This window comes from Dendropsophus ebraccatus, chromosome 4 (assembly GCF_027789765.1).
Source record: "Dendropsophus ebraccatus isolate aDenEbr1 chromosome 4, aDenEbr1.pat, whole genome shotgun sequence".
Lineage (NCBI taxonomy): Eukaryota > Metazoa > Chordata > Amphibia > Anura > Hylidae > Dendropsophus > Dendropsophus ebraccatus.
Genome location: NC_091457.1, coordinates 91,818,312 through 91,842,703, shown reverse-complemented (window position 1 = coordinate 91,842,703; position 24,392 = coordinate 91,818,312). Strand labels below are relative to the sequence as shown.

The following is a 24,392-nucleotide window of genomic DNA, read 5'->3' as shown; positions in this document are numbered from 1 at the left end:
ACCTGGTGCAAAGAAAAAAAAAAGCCCATTTGTCAGTCTAAATAGGAGATGAGCTACCAACAATATTGTAATAAAATTTTAAAAAGTGCACAATCCAGCAGTCATTTATACAACCCTCTACTCCCAATAACTAGGTTACATAAAGGCTTTTAACATGTTCCAACCTTACACGTGTTGGGCTGTTATCTGTGTTAAGGAAAAATTTTCATTTATTTTTACAATTAACGATAGGGAACCCTAAATATTAGCTTCTTTGCAATACCAGAAAGAAGCCTTTACGGACTAGATCACAGGTGTCAATATGCCACTCTCCAGCTAGTGCAGGAGAGGTTTTCTATGGGGATTTGCTACTGCTCTGTACAGTTCCTGTCTCAGACAGAAGTGTCAGCAGAGAGCACTGTGTCAGACTGAAAAGAAAACAACACTTCCTGCAGGACATAGCAGCTGATAAGTACTGGAGAGTTTTAAATAGAATGAAATTACAAATCTATATGCCCTTCTGAAACCCAGTTGATTTGAAAGATTTACCGCTCAGCCAATAACTGGCAGAGTAGGACCTGCCGGGAACCCCCGAAGCAGGGACCAGGTGATGTATACGCTCCGGCACCCGGGGGTTAACGGGGCTGGCTGCTGACATACTCGCAGCGGGAGGTCCATCCTGCTGCAAGTTTGTCTGCCCATTAGTGTACAGGGCAGGGATTCGCAGCGGATATGCCCAGTGTGTTTGTACCCTAACAATGTATAACAGACATTATTTTTTTCAACTAACGGCAGTTGTTTGCACAACAGCAACCACTGTTATAAAATACAGCCGTTGCTTTTACATAGTATAAACACAGCCTTAGTCTGCTTTAGGGTGCGTGCACACTACGGAATTGACATGTCACTTCTTTCGGTGGAATGCATAATCCGCCCGTGCATAGAATAGTGTCTATGGCACGGGCGGAAATGCGCGCCACGTGCGGGTCTGAGCGACTGAATACGCCGCGGGTTATACGCGGCAATTCCGTAGTGTGCACGCACCTTGTACAAGTAATGAAACACAGTCCTTAGGATAGTAACAGTGAATTTTAAACCTTAGGATACACATGCAGATTGTAGCTACTAAAACTTTCAGGGCTTAAAGGGAATGTGTCATCAAACATAAAAAAAAAAAAATAAAGATTTAAACAATATGTAACATATTTAAGAATATTGCTTTATTTCCAATCTTACTATGTATATTATAAAATAATCCTGGGACTTCCTGTTTTGTACAGATCATTTCCCAATGGAGCCCTTCTTTATACAGAATAGCTCACAGCTCAGCACCCCACAAATGTGTCCCATACAATGAATCTGGAGATGTTAAAGGGGTACTCCAGTTACAAAAAATTTTTTTGTAATACATTGCTTTAATAATGTTATATTACTTAGTAATATAATGTTATAAAAATGTATTGTTTATTTACACATATACTTCTGACCGACAGCAGTAATGGGAGACACAGCCCCATCTGCTGCTACCACCATTTGTGTCTAGAAGTTCCCGATCCCCAGATCTGTTATAGCACTGCTGCAAAGTACTGAACAGAGCAGAGCCCCATTCTGCCTGTATAGTGTATATTCTTATATACAGCACGCTCGGAGGGATGGAGCTCGTTCTCCTGATCGGTCCGGGTCTGAGTGTTCACACTTGTACCGATCAAAACTTTTGATATATGTCAAAAGTTTTTCACAGTGACACTTTAAAGCTATGTATTAGCAAAAAAATAAAATAGAAATGTTTTCATTCAGTCTCTGGAGTACCCCTTTAACTGTATCTATGTCCATTAGGCTTGCCATAAAGCACTGCATTAAAAGCTATTAAAAACCAACTTAGGCAGATGGCAGCTCCCATAATCTTCTACAAGTAAAATAAAATAAATTATAAAATAAGAAAAAAACAATAAGGGAGGGGAAAAAAGTTAATTTATATGTACATGAAGCAGTGCATGTCTGGCACTACCAGAGTTCCACACCTAACATTTTAAGAAGCACTGCTACACAGTATGTTCTATCTACAGTAGCTTAGGGCTTGAATTCACAAGTACAATATTTGCAACCACCAAAGTCAGGGCTAGAATACAATGGAAATCAAAGTTACTTCCAGAAATTAAAGAATCAACACCTATAAATCTGGTCTAAAAACTACAATAAAATTTGTGAATACAGCCTAAAAGCAGCTCAGCAGATTTGCAAGTGACTATGAGGGTACAGTCACATGAAAGACTTGTTGCACAAATTTCTCCAATAAAAGTTAGTTAGTTTCAATCATTTTATTGCAGAAATCCATGCAAATGCTAGAGAAAGAAATGCAGACACCATTTATATAAATGGGGCAATGAAATTCCTGCAATAAAGCTGCCCGTGTAAATATATCTTTAGGATACAAACCCACTTGACGTATTTGCTGCGTGAATCAGTCTTAAAAATAAGCAGGCAAAACGCAGGTTGGCTTTATACGATTGTTCTGCGTTAAAATACGCAATTGCGTATTTTTGAAGCGTGAAGCTTGTTGTTAGCAAAGCATCAGTTGTTAAAATACGTAATTGCGTATTTTTGAAGCGTGAAGCTACATGCATTTTTCGCACAGGTTGTTAACAACTGATGCTTTGCTAACAACAAGCTTCACGCTTCAAAAATACGCAATTGCGTATTTTAACGCAGAACAATCGTATAAAGCCAACCTGCGTTTTGCCTGCTTATTTTTAAGACTGATTCACGCAGCAAATACCTCAAGTGGGTTTGTACCCTCAGGGTGGGTTCACGCGTAACAGATGTGGATCCCTGCCCTGTACACCCTATGGGCAGACAAACTTGCAGCAGGATGGATATCCCGAAGCAAGCCGGAGCGGGGACCAGGTGATGTATAGGGTCCGGCGGCAGGGGGGGGGGTTAATGGGGCGGGCTGCTGACATACTAACAGCGGGATATCCATCCTGCTGCAAGTTTGTCTGCCCATAGGGTGTACAGGGCAGGGATCCGAGAAATCCGCTGTGGATCCCTTACACGTGAACCCACCTTTACAGTAATACCACACAAATCATGTCATTGATTTACCAGTAGCAAATCTGCAGCATGCAGTATATGGCATGTGTGGACATACCTTAAGATCTCTGAAGCAAGCTCACAGAAGGCGTCAATATCCTACTTCCACGTAATAAAGTTCTCTTAAGCACTTATTTCATTCTACCAATACGACCCTTTTGTGCTTTTAAAAGGGAACCAACCACCACAGAATGGTACATTAAATGAGAAGTCCTGTGAAATTCAAAACAGGTGGGGGAAGTTAAACAAGGTATACTTACCAGTCCTCATACCTCCATTGCACTGCTCCCTGGTCCCGCTGAGATGCCGGCTGTCTTTTTCAGCTGGAATCTGGGTACCTCATGTTCCCGGCTTTTCCAGCTGCAACGTCATGTCGATTGCCTACTGAGCCAGTCAGTGACAGGGGTGTTGCCTGTCCCATTCGCTAATTGGCTGACTGGGCCATTGCTCATCTGGGTACAGGACATTGCAGCTGCAGGCAGACTGTGGCTGTCAGCTGGTCCCAAGGCATGAGGATAGGCAAGTTTACTTTATTTTCCTGTAAACCCACCCATCCGCTTTTTATTTCACAGTACTTCCTTAAGCACTAAATCCAATCTAAGGCCATGTTCACACATGGCAAAACAGCGACCGTCACAGAACAGCCATTGTCTGAGATGTTAAACATCAATTCATCTTAATTGGAATGTCGGCACATTAGGGTGTGCCCGCACTCCAATTAGCCATAGCACACAATGTAAAGTACGGCCGGGGGCCGTACTTTAGATTGTCTGCAGTCTACTTTGTCTACTTTGTGCAGCCGCTGTTCACAGAATAGCGGCCACACAAAATAGACATGCCAGTTCTCTTTGCAGCTGCAGAGTATACACTACAGCTGTGGTTCCATAGGCTGTAGTGTAATTGGCCACTGCAAACCTGCAACAGTCGTTTAACGAAAAAAATACCCGGTGTGAACTTGGCCTAAAAAAGCTTTCAAAACATATCTAATCACCATCACACCCCCCACCCGCACACACAAAAAAGCACTTTAAATGCTGCACTGTATGTAAATTATACTTATCTAGGCATCAGGGTGGTCTTGTGCGCCAAAGTAGTCACAGCTGGTGGGAAGAATAGTCTGTAATTACACCTCTGTGGGTGTGCTTCATGGTGCAGGAGCTGGCCCAAAGCGATGACAGTGAAAGATACAGCTGGTCCCCTTTGTGACTCTACAGGCTCCTGCACCCCAAGTCATGATTACAGACTATTCTTTCCACCAGCTGTGACTTCAGTGCACAGGACCACCCTCATTAGGTGACTATGATTATCTAGGCAACAGGGTGATCCTATGAGCTGAAGTAGTCACAGCTGGCGGGAAGAATAGTCTGTAATCATGACTTGTGGTGCAGGAGCCTGTAGAGAGTCACAGAGGGGGCCGGCTGTATCTTTCTCTGTCATCACTTTGGGCCAGCTCCTGCACCATGACTCACACCCACAGAGGTGCAATAACAGCCCAGACCATTCTTCCCGCCAGCCATGACTACGTCAGCACACAGAACCGCTCTGATGCCTAGATAAGTATAATTTACATACAGCGCAGTAATTGAACCAAGTGCTTTTTCAAGGGGTACAAGTAAAGGTGATAGGGATTAGATAAGTATTTGGAGGCTTTATTAGACTGAATTTAGTGCCTAATTTACCATTTTGTGGTGAATGGTTCTCCTAATGGTGTGTTTACACAGACAGATCTATCTGACAGATTTTTGAAGCAAAAGCCAGGAAAGTATTTGAAAACAGGAGAAATCTCAGTCTTTACTTTATGACCTGTTCTGAGCTTTATCTGACAGATTTTTGAAGCCAAAACCAGGAACAGACTAAGCACTGTCTAAACACACCCTGAGAAGTTTTTATAGAGATTTAGCACATAAATCTGTCTACCACTGCACATATCAACCCATTAACCACATTCTAGACATCACCTCCGTTCAGGATTGGTTTGGTTACAAAGTTTCAGCACAAGTTTGTACATAATATAAAGATTACATTCCCTGTGTCTGCCCTTTAAACTGTCTTATAAGAATACGAAAGCAAGAAAATTATTGTACACTTCCACTTCCCTACCTCTGAAACAAGCAAAACACACATTAGTCTCTGTATCAAGCAGCAATGGCAACAAATGTATCCGTTTATTGAATGAACATAAAACACAAAACACAAGTGATCATGTAAGAAGAACAAATGATGAAAAATAACACAATTAACCCATTTCTGCAGATAACAGATTATTCTCACCAGGACTGATGTGTGCTTGTGTGACAACACTACAGGTACTTGGGAATGCCAGCACTGCAGTGAACCCCTTTACCTAAAAAAGTATACCTATAACAGATGCACATTGGAAGCAGACATTGGGGGTGGAGCCAATATTCACAAAATGGAACCAATCCTGCTTTATAATACAGCAAATCAATGAACAAAGGTTGGTTCCACTCAAATGTGTCTATCCCCAGGCTGTGCAGGCCCCAGGTACACTGTAAGACAATTTCCCAAACTGCAAACTTCCATACAAAAAAAAACGAAACACAAAAAAAGGTGCTAGATGTGGAGTTATCAAACACGGTATTTACAATTTTAATATTCTAACTGTATTTACACAAAAAGGCAGTATTAAAACCATTATACTACAGACTTCAGTTATGTGGTGTATAGTTTATCAAACATAGTTATAACCCCCTTTTAAATCTTCCATATACTGAGACCCACATCCAATGTAGTAAGCCATAAACTTCCAATAGGTACATCCAATAAAGAGGTCAACATCTTGCCAATTGCCAAAAGCATTGCAAAAAGAAGCCGAAGCGTGCATGCAATTCCTAGGGCTTTCTACAGCTTCAGATGGAGTAATGTGCCACTGCCCAGGAGCATCGGAAATAATTAAAAAAAACAAAACAAAAAAAACAAATGAAACGCTTGGGTTCCAGATTAAGTTAAAATCCAAATCAATGTTGGAGATCCACAAGATAAAATTGAAAGCCTGATCTTCATTGAAAAGAGGGAAAAATTGCCCTTCCCCATCTTCTTCTATACAGTCAATGTCATTAGGAATTGGAGTCCACTGGTTGCCCTGTTTCATGTTGTGTGTAGCAGGCACTAGGTCTGCAAACTGTTCTCCTCTTTACTGAATGGCAGGACAGATCCAGGTTTCACCCAGGACAACCCAGTGGCATGGAGGCTTTTATTCTGCTCCTCAGATTTCCTCTAGGTGGGGGGGAAAAAAAAAAAACAAATACAGCTAAACAGTCTATAGCAGAAAATGTCCTCTAGATGTTGTATTTAGATAAAGCAACATCACTATAAAAACGTAAATTAAAAAAAAAAAGTTGGTACCCAAGCCAGATTAATCTTTCTTGAAAGTTATACAGTTATCTCAAAATTTATAATTTATTCACAGCTTAGGTGATAAATATCTCATTAGTGGGGTCCAAACGCTGGTTTCCCCACCAATCAAAAAAACTGGGTTTGGACTGAATAAAGTGGTAGCATGGAAACTTGTCTGCCATTTCATTCATTTGAACATAAAACCTACACGTACGTGAAATTTAAAAAAAAAATAAACTAACATGACCGGTCGGGTCTGAGTGCTTAGACCGCAACCAATCAAAAGAGCAAGCCAGGAGAAGACCGCTATCAACACATTTTCTCCTGGCTGTGTCACATGACCAGGACAACCGCATAATGCAAGTCTATGGAGCCTTCCTGCTTACTAAAGTGTCAAAAGTTTATTTTATAAGTACAGGTATGCTTTAAAGGGTTTCTCCAAAGTTCTTCCCCTATCCACAGGATGGAGGAGAACTTTGGATTTAGGAGAACTTATTTTACCAAGATTTAATGTAAATCAAGATTAAAAGGGCACTTGTCACTATGTAGCTTACTATAACTAATATAAGTTACTATAACATTTTAATACAACTGTATTAAATAGGAACCTCTCTTGTTGAAAATGCATACTTCTATGCAGTCAGCCTGTTAAAAAACAAAACAAAACAAGAAAAGCTGAGATCTATATAGACATTTGTGGTTTAGGATTCATTAAAGCTAATTTAGCCTCTGTTGATTCTGGACTTAGGAGTCCCGTGGGCAGTCCTAATCAGTAATTGACAGCCTTCCCTTAAGGAGTATACAGGAGTATATAAGGAGTAGCCGTCAGCCACTGATAAGACAACCCACTAGAGTCCTAACCCCAAGAGTACACTGCTAGCAGTTTACTTCCACAGAACAAATGGATTGGGTGGTAGAATTCAGACCCCCATAAACATAAGACAGTAGGCCAGTGTTGCTGAAAGGGCAAATTATGGAGGGGGGGGGACTTTCCATAGCTCCTAATTATTCAGAATAAATAACACAAAACAAACACGTAGTAAAGTATGGGCATGGCTTAAATGAAGGTTTATACTTTAGGTCATACTTTTTGTGTTAACATTTTATCTCTGGCTTCATCGTGTAGTGCAGGATTCCATGGGGAAAATCTATGGGAAAAAAAGAAGGACACAAAAGTGGATGTTAAAATTAAATACATAAATCATGTTACAATAGCATTAGTGTCTGAACAGAGCTATATACCATGAAGTCCTCTTGCGGGCTTTATATGAAGGATTCTAGTGAAGTGATATTAAGCCTAACATATCTGGAAGCAGTTTATGGAAATGGAATTTTGGGGTGTATGTTTGGGCAAATTGGGCAATAAATAATCAAACTTTGGCTGAGATTTTGCTGTCTAATTTAAAGTGACTGTACCCACAATCTGACCCCCCCCCCCCCCCAAACCGCTTGTACCTTCGGATAGCTGCTTTTAATCCAAGATCTGTCCTGCGGTCCATTTGGCAGGTGATGCAGTTATTGCCCTAAAAGACAACTTTTAAACTGGAAGACCCGTGCCCTATGGGAGTGGCCTAGATTGTGTATGCATTAGGCTGGCACAACCTCTCTGTCTCTCCTCCCCACCCTCCTCATCATTAGGAATGCTCCAGGCAGATTGCTGACTATTCGTCAGCTGTGTCAGCCCGGCACATGGGCTGGATCGTTAAGACACCTGTGCAAATGTTCAGCATGGAGAAAATGTTCCAGGGAAACAAAAATAAATAAATACATACATACATAATCGTAGCGTGAATTATTTTTTTTATCAAGGTAGCTGTGTGATGTCTTGTTTTTTGGGCACTCCATTTGTAATATAAAGTGACATGTTAACGTCCGCAGATCAATACAACAGTTTTCTATAAAATGTACTACTTTTTTTTTTAGTGTGGTAAAGTAATAAAATAATAAATGCCCGAAATGGGTATTTCCAAGACTAGAACTTAAAGTGACTCTGTATCCACAATAACTGCATCACCTGCTGAACGGACCACAGATCTTGGATTAAAAGCAGCTATCTGATGGTACAAGCGGTTTGAGGGGTCAGATTGTGGGTACAGAGTCACTTTAACACTAGTGATAAGCAAACTTGCCAAACACTCAGCATTTGACTACAGGCGGTTGGAGAAGTTGAATGCAGCCCTAGGGCTGCCAGGAAAATATAGATACAGACTGTCTGTATCCATGTTTTCCAGGACTCCCTAGGGCCTCATCCAACTTCTCCAACCGCCGGGTTGGCTGAACCTAAACACTTGACAAGTTCACTCATCACTCCTCAACACCAAACAATGACTTAAAATTGATCAATGGGACCCCAACTGCTTAAATCCCTCCAATCACAAGAACAGTGGTCCCGACTGTCGATTTGAGTGAAGTGTCAGTCGTGTATGTGAACTCCCACTTCATTCAAACTCAACTAAACTGACAAAGATAGATATACCACGAAAAACCAAAAAGGAGCATACTTTTCTTATAAATTACCAATCTTTATTCATAAAAAAAATATTTAGATTATACCATGCATTGAAAATAAGGAAAAGGATGTCCAAAGTACAGTATACCAGGTCACAACAGAATATGGCACTCCAGATAATTCACAACACTATTATATTCATGATATCTATATTATGTCCAGAGTGAGGGGAAATCGCTTTGTACAAAACCCAAATTATGTATAATATTACAATATTGCCTCTGCACCAGCAGTTTGGCATAAGTAAACATGAACCAACACAACTAAGAATAGTTATTTTAAATTTAAACAGATTGCCACAAGCCCAACTAAGTAAAGTGCATGATGAAATGTAAACCAATTAGAGTTTCTTACCCATAGTGTTGTTGTCCTGGCTATTACTTTCACTCTGGACATAATATAGATATCATGAATATAATATTGTCACATATTCTGTTGTGACCTGTATACTGTACTATGGACATCCTTTTCCTTATTTTGAATGCATGGTATAATCTAAATATTTTTTATGAATAAAGATTGGTTATTTATAAGAAAATTATGCTCATTGTGGTTTTTAGTGGTATATTATGGTAATGAGTTTTTTCTATTACATATAGGTATATAGTACGTGTTGTAGTAATACGGATACAAAGGAGGCTTACTATTTTGTGATATTTTTACGTACTTTGGGATATTTTTGTAGTTAAACTGACAAAGATAGCTGAATAAAGCGCTTGGCTATCTTGAGCAGTCCCACAGTGTGTGAATGAAGCCGCAGTCATTCACACACTGACATTCACTGTGAAATATAAGTTAAACATCTTTATTTTGTGGGTTGGTATGAAGATGGCAATGCCAAATATAAAGTTTTACGACTTTTTATTTTTGTGCAAAACTTGTGTGTCGCCATATTTTCACAGCCATAACTTATTATTTAAAGGGGTTGGCCACTTTATAGTAAAATAGGTCAGTGTATAGTATTAGTAACTGTACTCAAAGTATATACTGACAGCAGCTCCCGGTGTACCTCAGAGCTTAAATCAGTACCCCCTCCTCCAGAGTGGGCTGCCCTCCTCTGTTTTGTTTCTGTCCATAAAATGGCCGACATGGAGGAGCATGTGACCATGCCCCGCCCCCTGTGTCGTCCATTGACATATACAGGCTCAGTGGTGGACACTGGGGGGCAGGGCATGTTCACATGCTCCTCCATGTCAACCATTTTATGGACAGAAACAAAACAAGACTTACTAATACTGTACAAAGAACAACTTTACTATAAAAGTGGCCAACCCCTTTAAGATATTATATAAATATTTTTCGTCTGACCGTTGTATGAAGATTTTTTTTCAGAAGTTGAACTTTTTATACAATATTTGATGTACATCTGGCCTTTTACTAAAAATTTGCCAAAATTAGCAATTCTTGAATTCTTGTACGTTTTTTCCCCACAGCATTTACCATGTAGGAAAATTATAATACAGGTTGCTATACAGTTTTGTTTGAAATTTTTATAAAGCATTCCTAGCTCCCCCCCCCAGTGAAATTGAAGCTGCAATAATGTGATTGCTAGTATAGCATACAGCAGTACACCTGAGGTTTTGTGCATGGACTCCTAGCAGTGACACATGGCATGTATTGTATTAGTTTTAGGTCACTTACATAATTGCATAGGGATCTTCTATTTTTGGCTGGTCAAATAAGTGGCTGTTGCATAGTTTAACACTGTCTACCACTTTGCTTTTAAACAGCTGAACATCTTTTTCATATCTAGAAAAAAAATCATAAAAAAATAAATAAGTATTATATACAATACATTGTTCATATGTGAAATAAAAGTATATCAAAAAGCCTAACTTACAGCACCGCAGCTTCTGGATTCAAAGGGCTGGTTGTGTCTATCTTGTAGAAGATCCGCCTTGCATACATAAGCACCTGCCATATGTGGTTGTGGTTTCTTCTACAAAGATAAAAAGAAAAGTAACACTGAGGTTTGCAATAACAGCAAAAATGCAAGTAGTGTTTATTCATAATTATATTTTCAGAGACAGGTCACAAAGTGTCACCAGCATGTTGGCTTAAAGAAGAAGTCTGGCCAATTTTTATTTATTTATTTTTTTTTAATATGTTATTACTTATGAAAAGTTAGACAAATTACTAACGTACATTAATTATGGGAAATGCAAATATAGTTCTATTTCCCTTAATTTAGTAGATTAGGCAGGCTTCAGATTCTGTAAAAAACCGTGACGTCTCAAATTAGTAGTAATTCCTACGGAGTGTCCAGCAGGGGGCGCACTATATGTAGAAGTCTATGGCAGTGTATGTAATGTAGTGTAATGTACACTATGCTTTATTGATTGAATACATTTATGGAATACTATGGGGAGCAAGGACATTTGCCCCCAAAGTATACCATAAATGTATTCAATTAATACATTTGGAGGGCACCAAGCAGGGAGGGAGATGCCTGCGCATCCAACTACCTCCCCTCCTCCCTCCCTGCTCGGTGGTGTGGGACACACATACACTGTACTACTCCTCCCATCATGTGCTCATAGTATGAGCAGATGGGGGGAGTAGTACCAGGGCCATCCCCATCACCATCCTCCCCCCTGCTGCCGCTGCCACCACATATGCACTGTACTACTGCTCCCATCATGTGCTCATAGTAGGTGCAGATGATGGGGGAGTAGTACCAGGGCCATCCCCAGCACCCCCCGCCGAAGCTGCACAGCCGTTCACATCCCCTGCTGGGTGACTGATGAGCTCACCGCCGCCCCAGTGTCCTGCCGAGCTGCCGGGGGTGATATCAGGGAACAAGTCGGCAGGACGAGGGGGGGGGGGTTGGGGACAGCGCTGAGCTGGGCAGTCGCCCGGCAGGGGACGTAAACTGCTATGCAGCGGCGGGGGGTGCTGGTGATGGCCCTGGTACTACTCCCCCATGATGGGAGGAGTAGTACAGTGTATCTGTACACTATGCTTTATTGATTGAATAGATTTATGGAGTACTTTGGTAAGCAAGTGTCCTTGCTCCCCAAAGTATTCCATAAATGTATTCAATCAATACATTTGGAGGGCACCGAGCAGGGAGGGAGGGGGTAGTTAGATGCACAGGCACCTCTCTCTCTCTCCCTCCCCTGCTTGGTGCCCTCCAAATGTATTGATTGAATACATCTATGCAATACTTTGGGGAGCAAGGCGTGCTGCCAGCTCTGTATCCCACTTCTCCTGGCTGCTATCTGCAGCTGGGGACCGTGGCTATTTAAATGCTGTTAAAAACGGTCATTGGTAATTCAGTGTAGGGCTGGGCGATTATCGAATTAATTCGATTAATCGTCCAGAACGTTGAAATCGATTTGATTTTTTGTGAAAATCGTAAATTCGATTTTCACAAAAAATCATTTCGGGCTGCGGTGCCGGGGAGGAGCTGAGAGAAGGGGGGTTGCGGTGCAGGCCGGCGGGAGAGCCGTAGAGGGGCGGTGTGGGTGAGCGGGGAGAAGATGCTGGGTGGCCAGGCTGGAGAGGGGCGGTGCAGTGCCGGCGGCCTCCAGCCACTGACAGCGCCGCCGCTGACCTGCCCCCGCCCCTTCCACTGAGCGTCCCACTCCCCTCCCGGCCAGATATGGAGGTCCCGGGTCTGTGGAGGAGGAGGCCGCAGGGACTACAGTAGGTGGTGATCGCGGCGCTGCTAGTCCTGGAGCTATACAGCGGGATCGGGGGGCTCGCTGCAGACCCCCGTTCCCGCTGTATAGCTCCGTGACCCGCAGCTATGCGATCACCACCTACTGTAGTCCCTGCGGCCTCCTCCTCCACAGACCCGGGACCTCCATATCTGGCCGGGAGGGGAGCGTGTGTGTGTGGAGGTGAGAGGAGGAGGAGATGTATGTGCCCTCCTGCTCCAATCACCTCCAGCTGCACCAGTCACCCCCCAGTCCCCTCAGTGTCCCCCCCAATCCCCTCATTGTTCCCTCAGTGTCCCCCCCCCCCAGTCCCCTTCAGTGTCCCCCCCCAGTCCCCTTCAGTGTCCCCCCCGTCCCCTCATTGTTCCCTCAGTGTCCCCCCCCCCCCGTCCCCTTCAGTGTGTCAACCCCCAGTCCCCTTCAGTGTCCCCCCCCAGTCCCCTCAGTGTCCCCCCCCCAATCCCCTCAGTGTCCCCCCAGTGTCCCCCCCAGTCCCCTTTAGTGTCCCCCCAGTCCCCTTTAGTGTCCCCCATTGTCCCTCCAGTCCCCTCAGTGTCCCCCCCAGTCCCCTCATTGTTCCCTCAGTGTCCCCCCCCCAATCCCCTCAGTGTCCCCCCAGTCCCCTCAGTGTCCCCCCCAGTCCCCTCAGTGTCCCCCCCAGTCCCCACAGTGTCCCCCCCAGTCCCCACAGTGTCCCCCCCAGTCCCCTCAGTGTCCCCCCAGTCCCCTCAGTGTCCCCCCAGTCCCCTCAGTGTCCCCCCAGTCCCCTCAGTGTCCCCCCAGTCCCCTCAGTGTCCCCCCAGTCCCCTCAGTGTCCCCCCAGTCCCCTCAGTGTCCCCCCAGTCCCCTCAGTGTCCCCCCAGTCCCCTCAGTGTCCCCCCAGTCCCCTCAGTGTCCCCCATTGTCCCTCCAGTCCCCCAGTGTCACCCCAGTCCCCTTTAGTGTCACCCCAGTCCCCTTTAGTGTCCCCCAGTGTCACCCCAGTCCCCTTTAGTGTCAACCCCAGTCCCCTTTAGTGTCCCCCCATTGTCCCTCCAGTCCCCCAGGGTCACCCCAGTCCCCTTTAGTGTCACCCCAGTCCCCTTTAGTGTCACCCCAGTCCCCTTTAGTGTCACCCCAGTCCCCTTTAGTGTCACCCCAGTCCCCTTTAGTGTCACCCCAGTCCCCTTCAGTTTTACCCCAGTCACCCCTCATCTATACCTGTACTACTACACCCCTTATCCACTATACCTCCACTCCTACACCCCCTATCCACTATACCTCCACTACTACACCCTACGTAGATGGAGGCACAAACATGATTTCCTATACTATATGGGGCCTCTGTTACACTGGAAATCAATACAGTTGTTGTCTAAAATATTAAAATAGTATCTGATGCTGCAGGGAGAAAATGTTCTGTTTATTTAGCAAAAAAGGAAAAAAAAGCGAGATTTAAATCGAGAATCGTCAAAAAATTAAATCGAGATTTTATTTTTTGCCCATATCGCCCAGCCCTAATTCAGTGGCAGTGATTAGGCTTCCCCGTATGCAATCGGGGAAGCCTGATCACCGTTACCGGTTTGGCCAGGACTCCTGAAGCCTGATCCCGGCTCACAGACAGACCGATAACGTCTGCAGCAGCCCTTACAATCGATCTGCAGAAAAATGAATTCAATGTTAAGTAAAAACACTACTTTGATTGCTATGAGGAATCAGTGTAATGTATAATGTTGCCCCCTAGTGGATAATAAATAAAAATCCCTTTTCCATATTAAAAGTCTGAATCAGCCACCTATTCCCTTTTTATAAATAAAACATTTGGTATTGCCACATGCATAATCACCCACCTTATTAAATTATCACATCCCTGATCATGCACTCCTAAGCGCCAAAAAATGCAAAATTACATCTTACACAGCCCCATAAAATAAAAGCGTTATTAGGATCAGAATAGAGTAATTTTAAAGAACATTTAGTTTCCTATCACTGTAATAGTATTTGGCAAACATAGATAACATTTTTATCATAGGGCGAACGGGGTAAGCACAATTTAACTTTTTTTCTGGTTTACAGAAAAATTAAGAGTACATTCACATCTACCGGATCCGCAGCGGATTTGACGCTGCGAGTTAGCTGCGTGTATGGGACCGGCCCCTTTAACCCCTGCGCCGCCGGCCGAAAGCTTGCCCGCCCACAGCCCCGGCCCCCCGTACCGCCTGCCGCCTTGAGCATACATTACCAGCTCGGTGCCGCGGCTGTGTGAAGCTCCAGTCTCCCTTCACTCCTTTTCAGCCAATCAGTGCACGGTAGCCCTGAGGAGGAGCGAAGGGAGCCGGAAGCCTTAATCAAGCCACTGCACCGAGCTGGTAATGTATGCTCGGGGCGGCAGGCGGTGCTGGCTGACGGGGCCGGTCCCATACACGCAGCAGATCCGCTGCGTGTATGGGACCCATTCAAATTCACAGTACTGGATCCGCAGCAGATTTTGCTGCTAATTCGCAGCGTCAAATCCGCTGCGGATCCGGTAGGTGTGAACGTACCCTAAGACTACTAATGTAAACAGCAGAAAGAGCCCTGGCTGAATTCCCAGCTAGAGTGTACACCAGGAGCAGGAAGTCCCTTAGAGGACAAGTGTGAAAGACCACAGAAAGGTAGTGAATTACATGTAACAGTACATGTTCAATTATTAGACAGTTGAAAATATTTTAGGGACTGTGGTACATTTGGTGTGCCAATAAGAACTGCGGCCCAGATTTATCAAAGGATATAAAATATAGACTGGTGTAAAATGCCCACAGCAACCAATCACTGTGATTGGTTGCTGTGGGCAGTTTACACCAGTCTAAATTTTATACCCTTTGAGAAATCTCCCCCACTATTTCCCATGGCAACCAGATTCCAGTTTTCATAATTCCAGTGTGTTTATAGGCTGCAATAGCAAGGAAATCAATTAAACTCACCTCCACTTTGCAAACGCCCTTTTTACATCCAGTTCCCCAGAGACTGGATCCACAAGAGGGTGGAAGACGGGGATGTCAAAAACAAGGCGCTAAGATACAGAACAAAGTCAGCTAACATTTCAATACAGCACATAACTGACCATAACCATCTCTCTGCAATTCTATTAAGCACTCACTGGACACTCTCCGTCTGGATAGTTGTCAGGGATGTACACTGTAAATTTAAATACACCATCCTGGTATAGGCCATGCCTTATAAAGATCACTCCAAACCACACTAGAAAAAAAAAAAAAAATACAGTCACAGAACAGACTACAATTCCCCAGGAGGATCTCTATCAGGGAGAGAAGATGACAGATCAGAAACACAGAAGATGATCAGGTTACTGCCTGCTGCCAGAGCAGTCTGGCTGTGGTTTACTTCTCCCCTCCCCATAGGGAGCACATTAATATTTGGCAGAGTCAAAAGTTCATATGTATGAGAAGGCTTGGAGAAGTGTCAGCAGTAGTGATGTCACGATACCAAAAATTTGAGTTCGATACCGATACTAACTTTTATTTCGATACTCAATACCGGTTCGATACGTAGTAAAGTATAAAAAAAAAAACAAAAAAAAAACAAAACACAGGGGTAGAAATATAGTCACTAGTCATTATCATTAATACAATTCTGCTCTTCCAAATAGCCTTATCACTAAAACAGCTCTGCTATACCAAGCGATAAGACAGCTCTGCTGCACCACCCATCACTAAGACAGCTCTGCTGCACCACCCATCACTAAGACAGCTCTGCTGCACCACCCATCACTAAGACAGCTCTGCTGCACCACCCATCACTAAGACAGCTCTGCTGCACCACCCATCACTAAGACAGCTCTGCTGCACCACCCATCACTAAGACAGCTCTGCTGCACCACCCATCACTAAGACAGCTCTGCTGCACCACCCATCACTAAGACAGCTCTGCTGCACCAGTTACCAAGATTGCGGAGGAAGAGAAGAGGAGGTTGCACAGGATCCCACACACTACAGCCGATCTTATCTGCTCCTCTCAGCCCCGGCCACCTCCCACACCTGCCAGCCGGCTGGATCCTCACATGTGCTGCACTTCCCCCGGCCTCCTCTCCCGGATCTCACAGACCCCCACTCTCCCTCTTCATCCTCCCCACCTCCAGCCTTCTCCGTCCTCCTCTCTCCATGACCTCCCGCTCTCCCTCTCCAGCCGCTCTCCTCTGTGCAGCTCCGGCTCCTCTCCCAGACATCCTGCTCTCCCTCTCCGTACTCCTCTCTCCCGGACCTCCCGCTCTCCCTCCAGCCTTCTCCTCCGTCCTCCTCTCCCGCTCTCCCTCTCCAGCCGCTCTCCTCCGTGCAGCTCCGGCTCCTCTGCATAAATCATCTCTCTGATAACAGAGTCTGGCGGAGCCGGACTCTGTTATCAGAGAGACACCAGCAGCGGGGGTCTGTTACACACAGTATATGGAGCGGGCTCAGGAGGGGTCAGATGCCGCTGTCATTGTGACAGCGGCATCTATATACTTAAATAGCCGGCACTAGCAATAGCTAAGTGCCGGCTATTTGAAATTGGCGCCAATGGGAGCGGAGGGAGGGAGAGCAGAGGAGGAGACTGCAGGGGGCAGGGGGAGGCACATAGAGAACACGGCCGGCGCTCAGCTAGCCACCCACCGTGTTCTCAGCTTAACGTAAAGTTTCGATACCAGGAAATCCTGGTATCGAACCATTTTTTTGCCCGAAATATCGATAGTAGTATCGATATTTCGGTGCATCGTGCATCCCTAGTCAGCAGTACGATTGTTTGGCCATCAGTTTTTGGGCACTGGGTGTATGGGCAAAGAAAGACTTACTCTGGACTAGGGGAATTTTTACTGTATGGCCAGGGAGGGGGTGGATATAGATGCCACCATCCACTTACCTCCCCAGTTCCATCGCCGGGTCCCGGATTGCGCCGCCCTGTTCTCCCTTGCCGCTGCCTGGTCTGAGCTGCGGGTTGAGACGTGACGTCTTAAGGCAGCTCAGCCATTCAGCGGTCGTAGCAGGGTCCCGTTTCGCAGCTCAGACCAGGAAGCGGCATCAGGACGGGAGAAGGGGGCGGCGGATCTGGGACGCAGCGCTGGAACCAAGGAGGCAAGTGGATGGCGGTGTCTTTATCCACCCCCTCCCCGGCCGTACAGTAAAAATACTTCTAGCCCGCAGTATGCCTTTAAAGGGGTAGTGCGGCGCTAAACAATTATTCACTAAATAACACACATTACAAAAAGTTATAAAACTTTGTAAATGTATGTTATGTTAGTGAATGGCCCCCTTCCCTCTGTTTCCGCCCACCCACGCCACCCCTGGAAGTGTAGTGCTCTATACTCACCTGACGCATCTACCCCCATCCACCATCTTCCGACAATGATGTAATCTTCGGGCGGGCGGCCGGCCAAACCGCTCCGACCGTCCCCCCCCTCTGCCGAGTCATCAGCTGCTCAGCCGCGATTGGCTGAGCATAATTGTGCTCAGCCAATCGCGGCTGAGCAGCTGATGACGCGGCAGAGGGCGGCCGGCACGAGGGACGGTCGGAGCGGTTCGGCCGGCCGCCCGAAGATTACATCATTGTCGGAAGATAGCGGACAGGGGGTCGACATGCGTCAGGTGAGTATAGAGCACTACACTTCTGGGGGGTGGCGTGGGTGGGCGGAAACACGGGGAAGGGGGCCATTCACTAACATAACATACATTACAAAGTTGCTTATTTGTAATGTGTGTTATGTAGTGAATAATTGTTTTGCGCCGCACTACCCCTTTAATACCACAACCAGTCAATGAGGTGAGCAAAATATATAATTGGGAATATACAAAAAAGATTCAGAGTAAAAAGCATCTGAGCTATTGTATTGCCCCCCCAAAAGTTATACAAATCCCCAACATACACTTATTACGGGAAATGCTTATAAAGTGCATTTTTCCCTGCACTTACTACTGTATCAAGGCTTCACTTCCTGGATAAAATGGTGATGTCAGAACCCGACTCCCAGAGCTGTGCCGGCTGTGGCTGCTGGAGAGGATGATGGCAGGGGGACACTGAGGAACACAGGGCACTGGAGGGACACTGAGCATCCCTCTGCCATCATCTGCTCCAGCAGCCACAGCCCGCACAGCTCTGGGAGTCGGGTCATGACATCATCATGTTATCCAGGAAGTGAAACCTTGATACAGTAGTAAGTGCAGGGAAAAAAAAAGCACTTTATAAGCATTTCCTGTAATAGGAGTATATTTGTTATTTGTATAACTTTTGCAGGCCAATACAGTACTTTATTAAAAAATTCCACTGGACTTTAAAGTGTTTGCTGTTGTAAGAGGACAGGTATATTAGTGTCAGCATGTGCCACATATAATAAACTGTGAACATCTTACTTAGAGCAGAGCGATAGGAGGGCTGCACATAGACACCCGGCAGTTTCTGCTTCACCACCAGAGTACTGTGGAAGTTGGGAAAAACAAAAACACAACCTTTAATATGCCATACAGCAGAATGACAGTGATTAATAGAGAAACAATTCAAGAAATAATTTGTTTAAAATGGTATTTCCATTAAAAACATTTATGGCATACCTACAGGATACACCATAAATATGAGAGGTCCCACCCATCTCTAGAACAGGGGTCCCCCAATCCCAGCTCTGCCTGGTAGGTGGAGAACAAAGAGGTGGTCATGCATATTCTGTGGACACTAAGCCCTGCATAACCGCAGAACACCCAAGCCAGGGTGATCCTGCATAGGTACATGACCTGAACAACCCTAAGTCGTCCCCCACCACTTATTAAAGGAGGGTTAGTCAGGTAGTCATGTATAGCCCCTTTAAAGTTAAAGTAGAACTAGTGAAGAGCCGAGATAAGTTTTACAACAGCCATATTACACAGCCTAAGCTGCAATGTTAACCAGCACTTGCTTACACAGCTCAATCACCATGAGGCCAGCGCTGCACGAACATTGCTAGTTTGTGTAATCTTTGGCTTTAATGAGTTATTGACCACACATCTCTTTTTTTTTTTAAAGGTGTAAAGTGAACGATCAACCGAGGGTCTAGTTTTTGCTCGTTTGTCTGCTGATCGATGGCTCTACACTGGGTAATGTCTGCCTGGTTTGTATAATAGGACCTTTACAGAGGGCTATCAATGTGGGATATTTAAAATAACATATCAATCACCAGTGTCTCACATACAAAGGCAGTCATTGTAGTCAGTGAGGATAGTGCAAATTACTCAAAACTCAAAACAATCGAATAGTAAGCAAACAGCTATAGTAGTAGGCACATTAGCACTCAAACACTATGACAGGCACTCTACTCCCAAGGTGATTCACATAAGGCCATACATTCAGTACACAATGCATATGTATATACAAGATATAGTGTCAAAAGTATACATACACAGGGCAAAAGTACAGCATGATGTGGTGCCAACAGTAATAACTGGTTAGTATGCAATAGATCATAATACTTGGGTGCCTATATAAGAGCACATAGTTTACGGAAACTACCGCAAACAAGGAATGGTGTGGTGGAACCCTAGTTCTGGAAATAGTTCCAGGTTAAAGAGTTGGGTTACTTGGGCAGCTTTGTACCCTTAGAAAATAAGTCACTGCCAGGTGTCTAGCACCGGGTGTTTTTTCTGCTCCCACCTGACCAATCCTTTCATCTACTGGACCGCACATTGTGATACTGTTTTCAGTACACTTTTCATTTTCATTATTAGTCACTGCATTATTTTTGTAATCGTTTTGGGGATTTTGTTTTCTTGCATTTTACTCATGTGCTGTGTCCAGGGTCAGGTAGGGTGTCCAGGGTCAGGTAGGGTGTCCAGGGTCAGGTAGGGTGTTAAGTCCGGGCTGGGACACCAGCTGGACCAAGGAAGACATTTTAGTGTTTTTAATGTTGAGTGGTATTTAGGGTTTGTCTCCCTAGGTTTACTGCTCCTGTTTTGTATATATATGTAAGGCTATTTAATAAATAAAGATTTTTCTCTTGATGTGCTACCTTTTTGTGCATATGCTTTTTCTTCATAGTCCTTCTGTGTTTCTTAGGGCTCAGCCACACTAGCGTTTTTCTTTGTTTCTAACGGACCAGTCTATATTAATTAAACGGATGAGCATAAACTGATGAGCAGACTGATGCAAACTGATTGCAAAATGTTCCTCTTTTTTTAATGGTCCGTTTGTATTTTGGATTTAAAAAAACTGACTTTTGTACATCAGTTTGCATCCGTTTTTCTATCCGTTTATTTTTCTTCTTTGGTTTCTTGCTGCTTCTGCGCATGCTCAGTGCAAAAACGGATGAAAAAAAAACGGATGTGAACGGAAAAACCTTCCGTTATAGATCCGTCCTCATTGACTACAATGTAAAAAAAAAAAACGGAAGTGCACTTTCCGTTCGTGATCAGTTTTTTTAAGCGGAAAGAAAAATACTGCAAACACTATTTTTTCTTCCGTTCAAAAAAACGGATCTTGAACAGATTGCATGCAAACGGAGCACAATTAGGGCAAACAGAGTATACTAATATATCATGGGAGTCTATGGGGATTTTAACGGATCCGACAGTTTCCGTTTTGCTTACTCCAAAACGGAAAAGGTAGACGGAATGGTGCCGGATGGTCAAACGCTAATGTGAATGTAGCATTATATGCATTGGTTTAGCACTCAGGTTATAGGGTGGTGCCCACTATACTCTCTGGTTTGGCATACTAGCACGGGCTTGTGACTTTCTCCTCCAGGAAGAAATAAACATGGCTGCCAAGTCAAGCACACATGTTTCTAAGGAGGTACTTTACTCTTCACCCAGATATCACACACTAAAATTTTGACATGTTCTGCATTAAAAGTAACATTACGGCTGAAGATACATACAACTCTGCCAGAAGGGAATACTCTAGGTAGAAAGGGCCGTAGGATGCATGGGTTCCATTTGTGGACTGTGCAGTGGGGGATGGAGAGATGGGTTTGGTAATAGGGACTGCATTCTTCGGTATAGAAGGAAGCTGTTTCTTGGTGGATGAGGACCGAGGGGGGCTGATTTTCTGGTCGGCCGTTACAATCTTCTCCTCATTGTCTGGTTTCTAAAAAATTTAAGTGAGAGAGTCAATTTATCCACTGGCAGTCACACTTGGAAACAATAAAACTCTGGGTAATGCTATACATCACCTGCATCACTACAGTGGTCACATGGTAATAATATAAACTGTAATGTTAATACATTCGCATAAAAGGGAAAAGGTTTTTAGGGGGTTGCGCCACCATAAACACTAGACCCCTCTCCATCATCAAAGTGTATGATCACTTAGGGTCCCCCAGTGATCAATAACCGAGGTAACCTATAGAAAGAGTGTGGCAGTCAAGCATGCACATTGCCATTCACTGTCTAGGGACTACTGGAGATACCAGAGTGCTGTACTCTGCTATATTTAGCGGTCCCATAGACAGCAAGTAGAAATGGAGATAAACATGCATGACTGCTGATTCACTACCCTTTTACTTTCCAAACAAAATAAAAACAGTTGTTAATGGGTACCTGTCACTACAGTTGCTGCTGAATCCGCTGTGAATTTCTTTTGTAATACGAGAGTTTGGGTATCCATGACAACAAACCACACAGAATCTTCCCTGAATCAAAATAGAGATCTCACACATTCCGTCAATGTGGTTCATTGTCATAAATACCCAAACTCCCAGATTACAAGAGAAATTCACAGCTGATCTGGCAGTGGCTGTAGTGACAGGTACCCTTTAAACCTGTGCGTATAAAATTAGGATCAATTTATAAACTAATAAAGGATTTTTTTGAGGTTATAAAAAAAAAAAAAAAAAAAAAGTGTAAAAAAAAACCCCACACACTTCTTGTACATGTTCAGAGATCCACTAATTTAGGCCATGTTCACACATGGCGTAAACAGCGGCCGTTGTGTGACATGGCTGTGTCACAGAACGGCTGTGGTCTGAGATGTTCACCCGGCCAATACTGCAGTATTTGTCAGTTGAACATAACTTCATTTTAATTGAAATGCGGGCACATTCAGGTGTGCTCACACTCCAATTAGCCATAGCACACAATGTAAAGTATGTCCTGGAGCCGTACTTTACATTGTGTGCACAGTATTTTTTTTGTGGCCACTGTTCACTGAATAGCAGTCACACAAAATAGACATGTCAGTCTTCTGTGCGGCTGCATGGAATCCCGGTCGTAGCGTATACACTACGGACGTGGTTCCATAGGCTGTAATCTAATCGGCCGCTGCAGCAGCCATTGTTTAATGAAAAATACACTGTATTAGCATTAAAGTGGATCTGTGACACCCGACTGGCTACTGAGCTGGTGGCACTGCTGATAGATCTCATAAAAAGCTTTCAGAACATACCTTTGTTGCCTGTGTCTGTTTTTACTCTCATAAAAAAAACAACTTAATTTTATGTGAGTAGTGTCAAAGAGGCGAAGCCGGTGGTACCTTAGGCCCCAGCACTGCTACTCCTCATTGTGTTATATGTAAAGTGTATGTGCGGTGCTAGGGCCCAAAGAGGAGGCTTTGCCTGTTTGGCACTATTCAAAGCCCAAATAACGGGACAACACAAGTATGTTCTGAATGCTTATATTAAAATCTGGCATTCACATAATCACTTTAAGCATTGGTTGTCATAAATGGAGAACCCCTTTTATGACAACCAATGCTTATTGAAAGAGTCCCTTGAGAATAGGCATTGCACCCGATCTTGGATCTTGCTTCTTACCTTTCGTACAGACGCTGATGACATGCTCCAGAATGGGTTCATCATCTCACCTCTGGGCAAATCACGGCTCTGTTCTGAGGATCAACCTCTGCCACTGCAATACAAAACAAAGACTGAACACCAGGATCCCTTCAGAAACTTAGAAGACTAGATGCTCAGGTTACACCGGATAACACAAAGGGGTACTTTGGAGACAAATTTATATATGCTGTGGCCATGAATGAGGCAGTATGGTCCCCTACAGATGATAACATACTACCACAACTACACATTTCCAGATACAGAGACGTTTTTTGTGTCGGACAATACAGGCAGTGGGGCAGTTGCTGCACAAAGGCAGCATTATCCAGAATAGTTGAGTGTGAGCTCATTGCGTGCCAGGCCAAAGGGGAAGACTTCAGCCTGCAGCTGAACTATCCATAGTGACTGGATTCAGGGAACATTAACCTCATGAATACCATAACAACATTGTCAAGTGTTCAAGTGTCAAGTCACTTCACGGATGTTGTAATATTTACAGAGAGAAATGCAAGATGATGAGAGTACAGTAACATCCAAAGCTTGCTGGGACTGGGCTAGATTTTTGCAGGAAAATTAGGACAAAATGGGTTAAAAAGCGCTTTCTTCCCTAAATGTAAAAGAAAAAAAAAAAAAAAAAGTTGAATACTTGCCCTAGAGTCCTCCTCTGCTATAACATGAGTTTGTTGGGAAATCAATATATTCACAAGGACAGCTCCTATGTGCATAGTCACCCAGCTTTCCTAGTCTCCTGATCTGTCAGAGTTGTATTATGTGACTGCAGAGATACGTACAGTCATATACTCCTAGATCGCTGCACAATGAGACAATTTCTATTCAAGATCATGGTAAAGCAGGATACCAACCAACTGAGATGTAACAGTAGTCATAATGGTTGTCACCCAGCTTTTTCAGGAGTTTTGAACAAGTTGACAGAAGAGGAAGATTAGAAGACTTATGTTTACCAGGTAGCTTTTACATAGTCACTCCAAGGACTGTGGGTGAGCCAGGATTCTGTGGGTGAGCCATGCACACAGTTTGCAGTAAGTTGGGAGAGCGT

General features: G+C 44.1%; 1 protein-coding gene across 4 annotated transcripts in view; it reads right to left on the bottom strand.

Moving 5' to 3' along the window:
• Positions 1-5,299: 5,299 nt before the first annotated feature.
• AKTIP (AKT interacting protein) overlaps positions 5,300-24,392 on the bottom strand; it is a 29,766-nt gene continuing 10,673 nt past the window's right edge. For 3 of the 4 annotated variants that reach the window (XM_069966262.1, XM_069966264.1, XM_069966263.1), the window contains exons 2-10: positions 23,315-23,408; positions 21,443-21,651; positions 18,954-19,018; positions 15,716-15,816; positions 15,540-15,628; positions 10,776-10,874; positions 10,577-10,684; positions 7,514-7,574; positions 5,300-6,306 (exon numbers count right to left, since the gene is read on the bottom strand). In XM_069966262.1, coding sequence (XP_069822363.1) covers positions 6,199-6,306; positions 7,514-7,574; positions 10,577-10,684; positions 10,776-10,874; positions 15,540-15,628; positions 15,716-15,816; positions 18,954-19,018; positions 21,443-21,651; positions 23,315-23,359 — 885 coding nt within the window. In that variant the 5' untranslated portion in view covers positions 23,360-23,408 and the 3' untranslated portion in view covers positions 5,300-6,198. Of the gene's footprint in view, positions 6,307-7,034; positions 7,072-7,513; positions 7,575-10,576; positions 10,685-10,775; positions 10,875-15,539; positions 15,629-15,715; positions 15,817-18,953; positions 19,019-21,442; positions 21,652-23,314; positions 23,409-24,392 lie in introns of all 4 variants that reach the window. The other variant, XM_069966265.1, reaches the window with a different exon arrangement.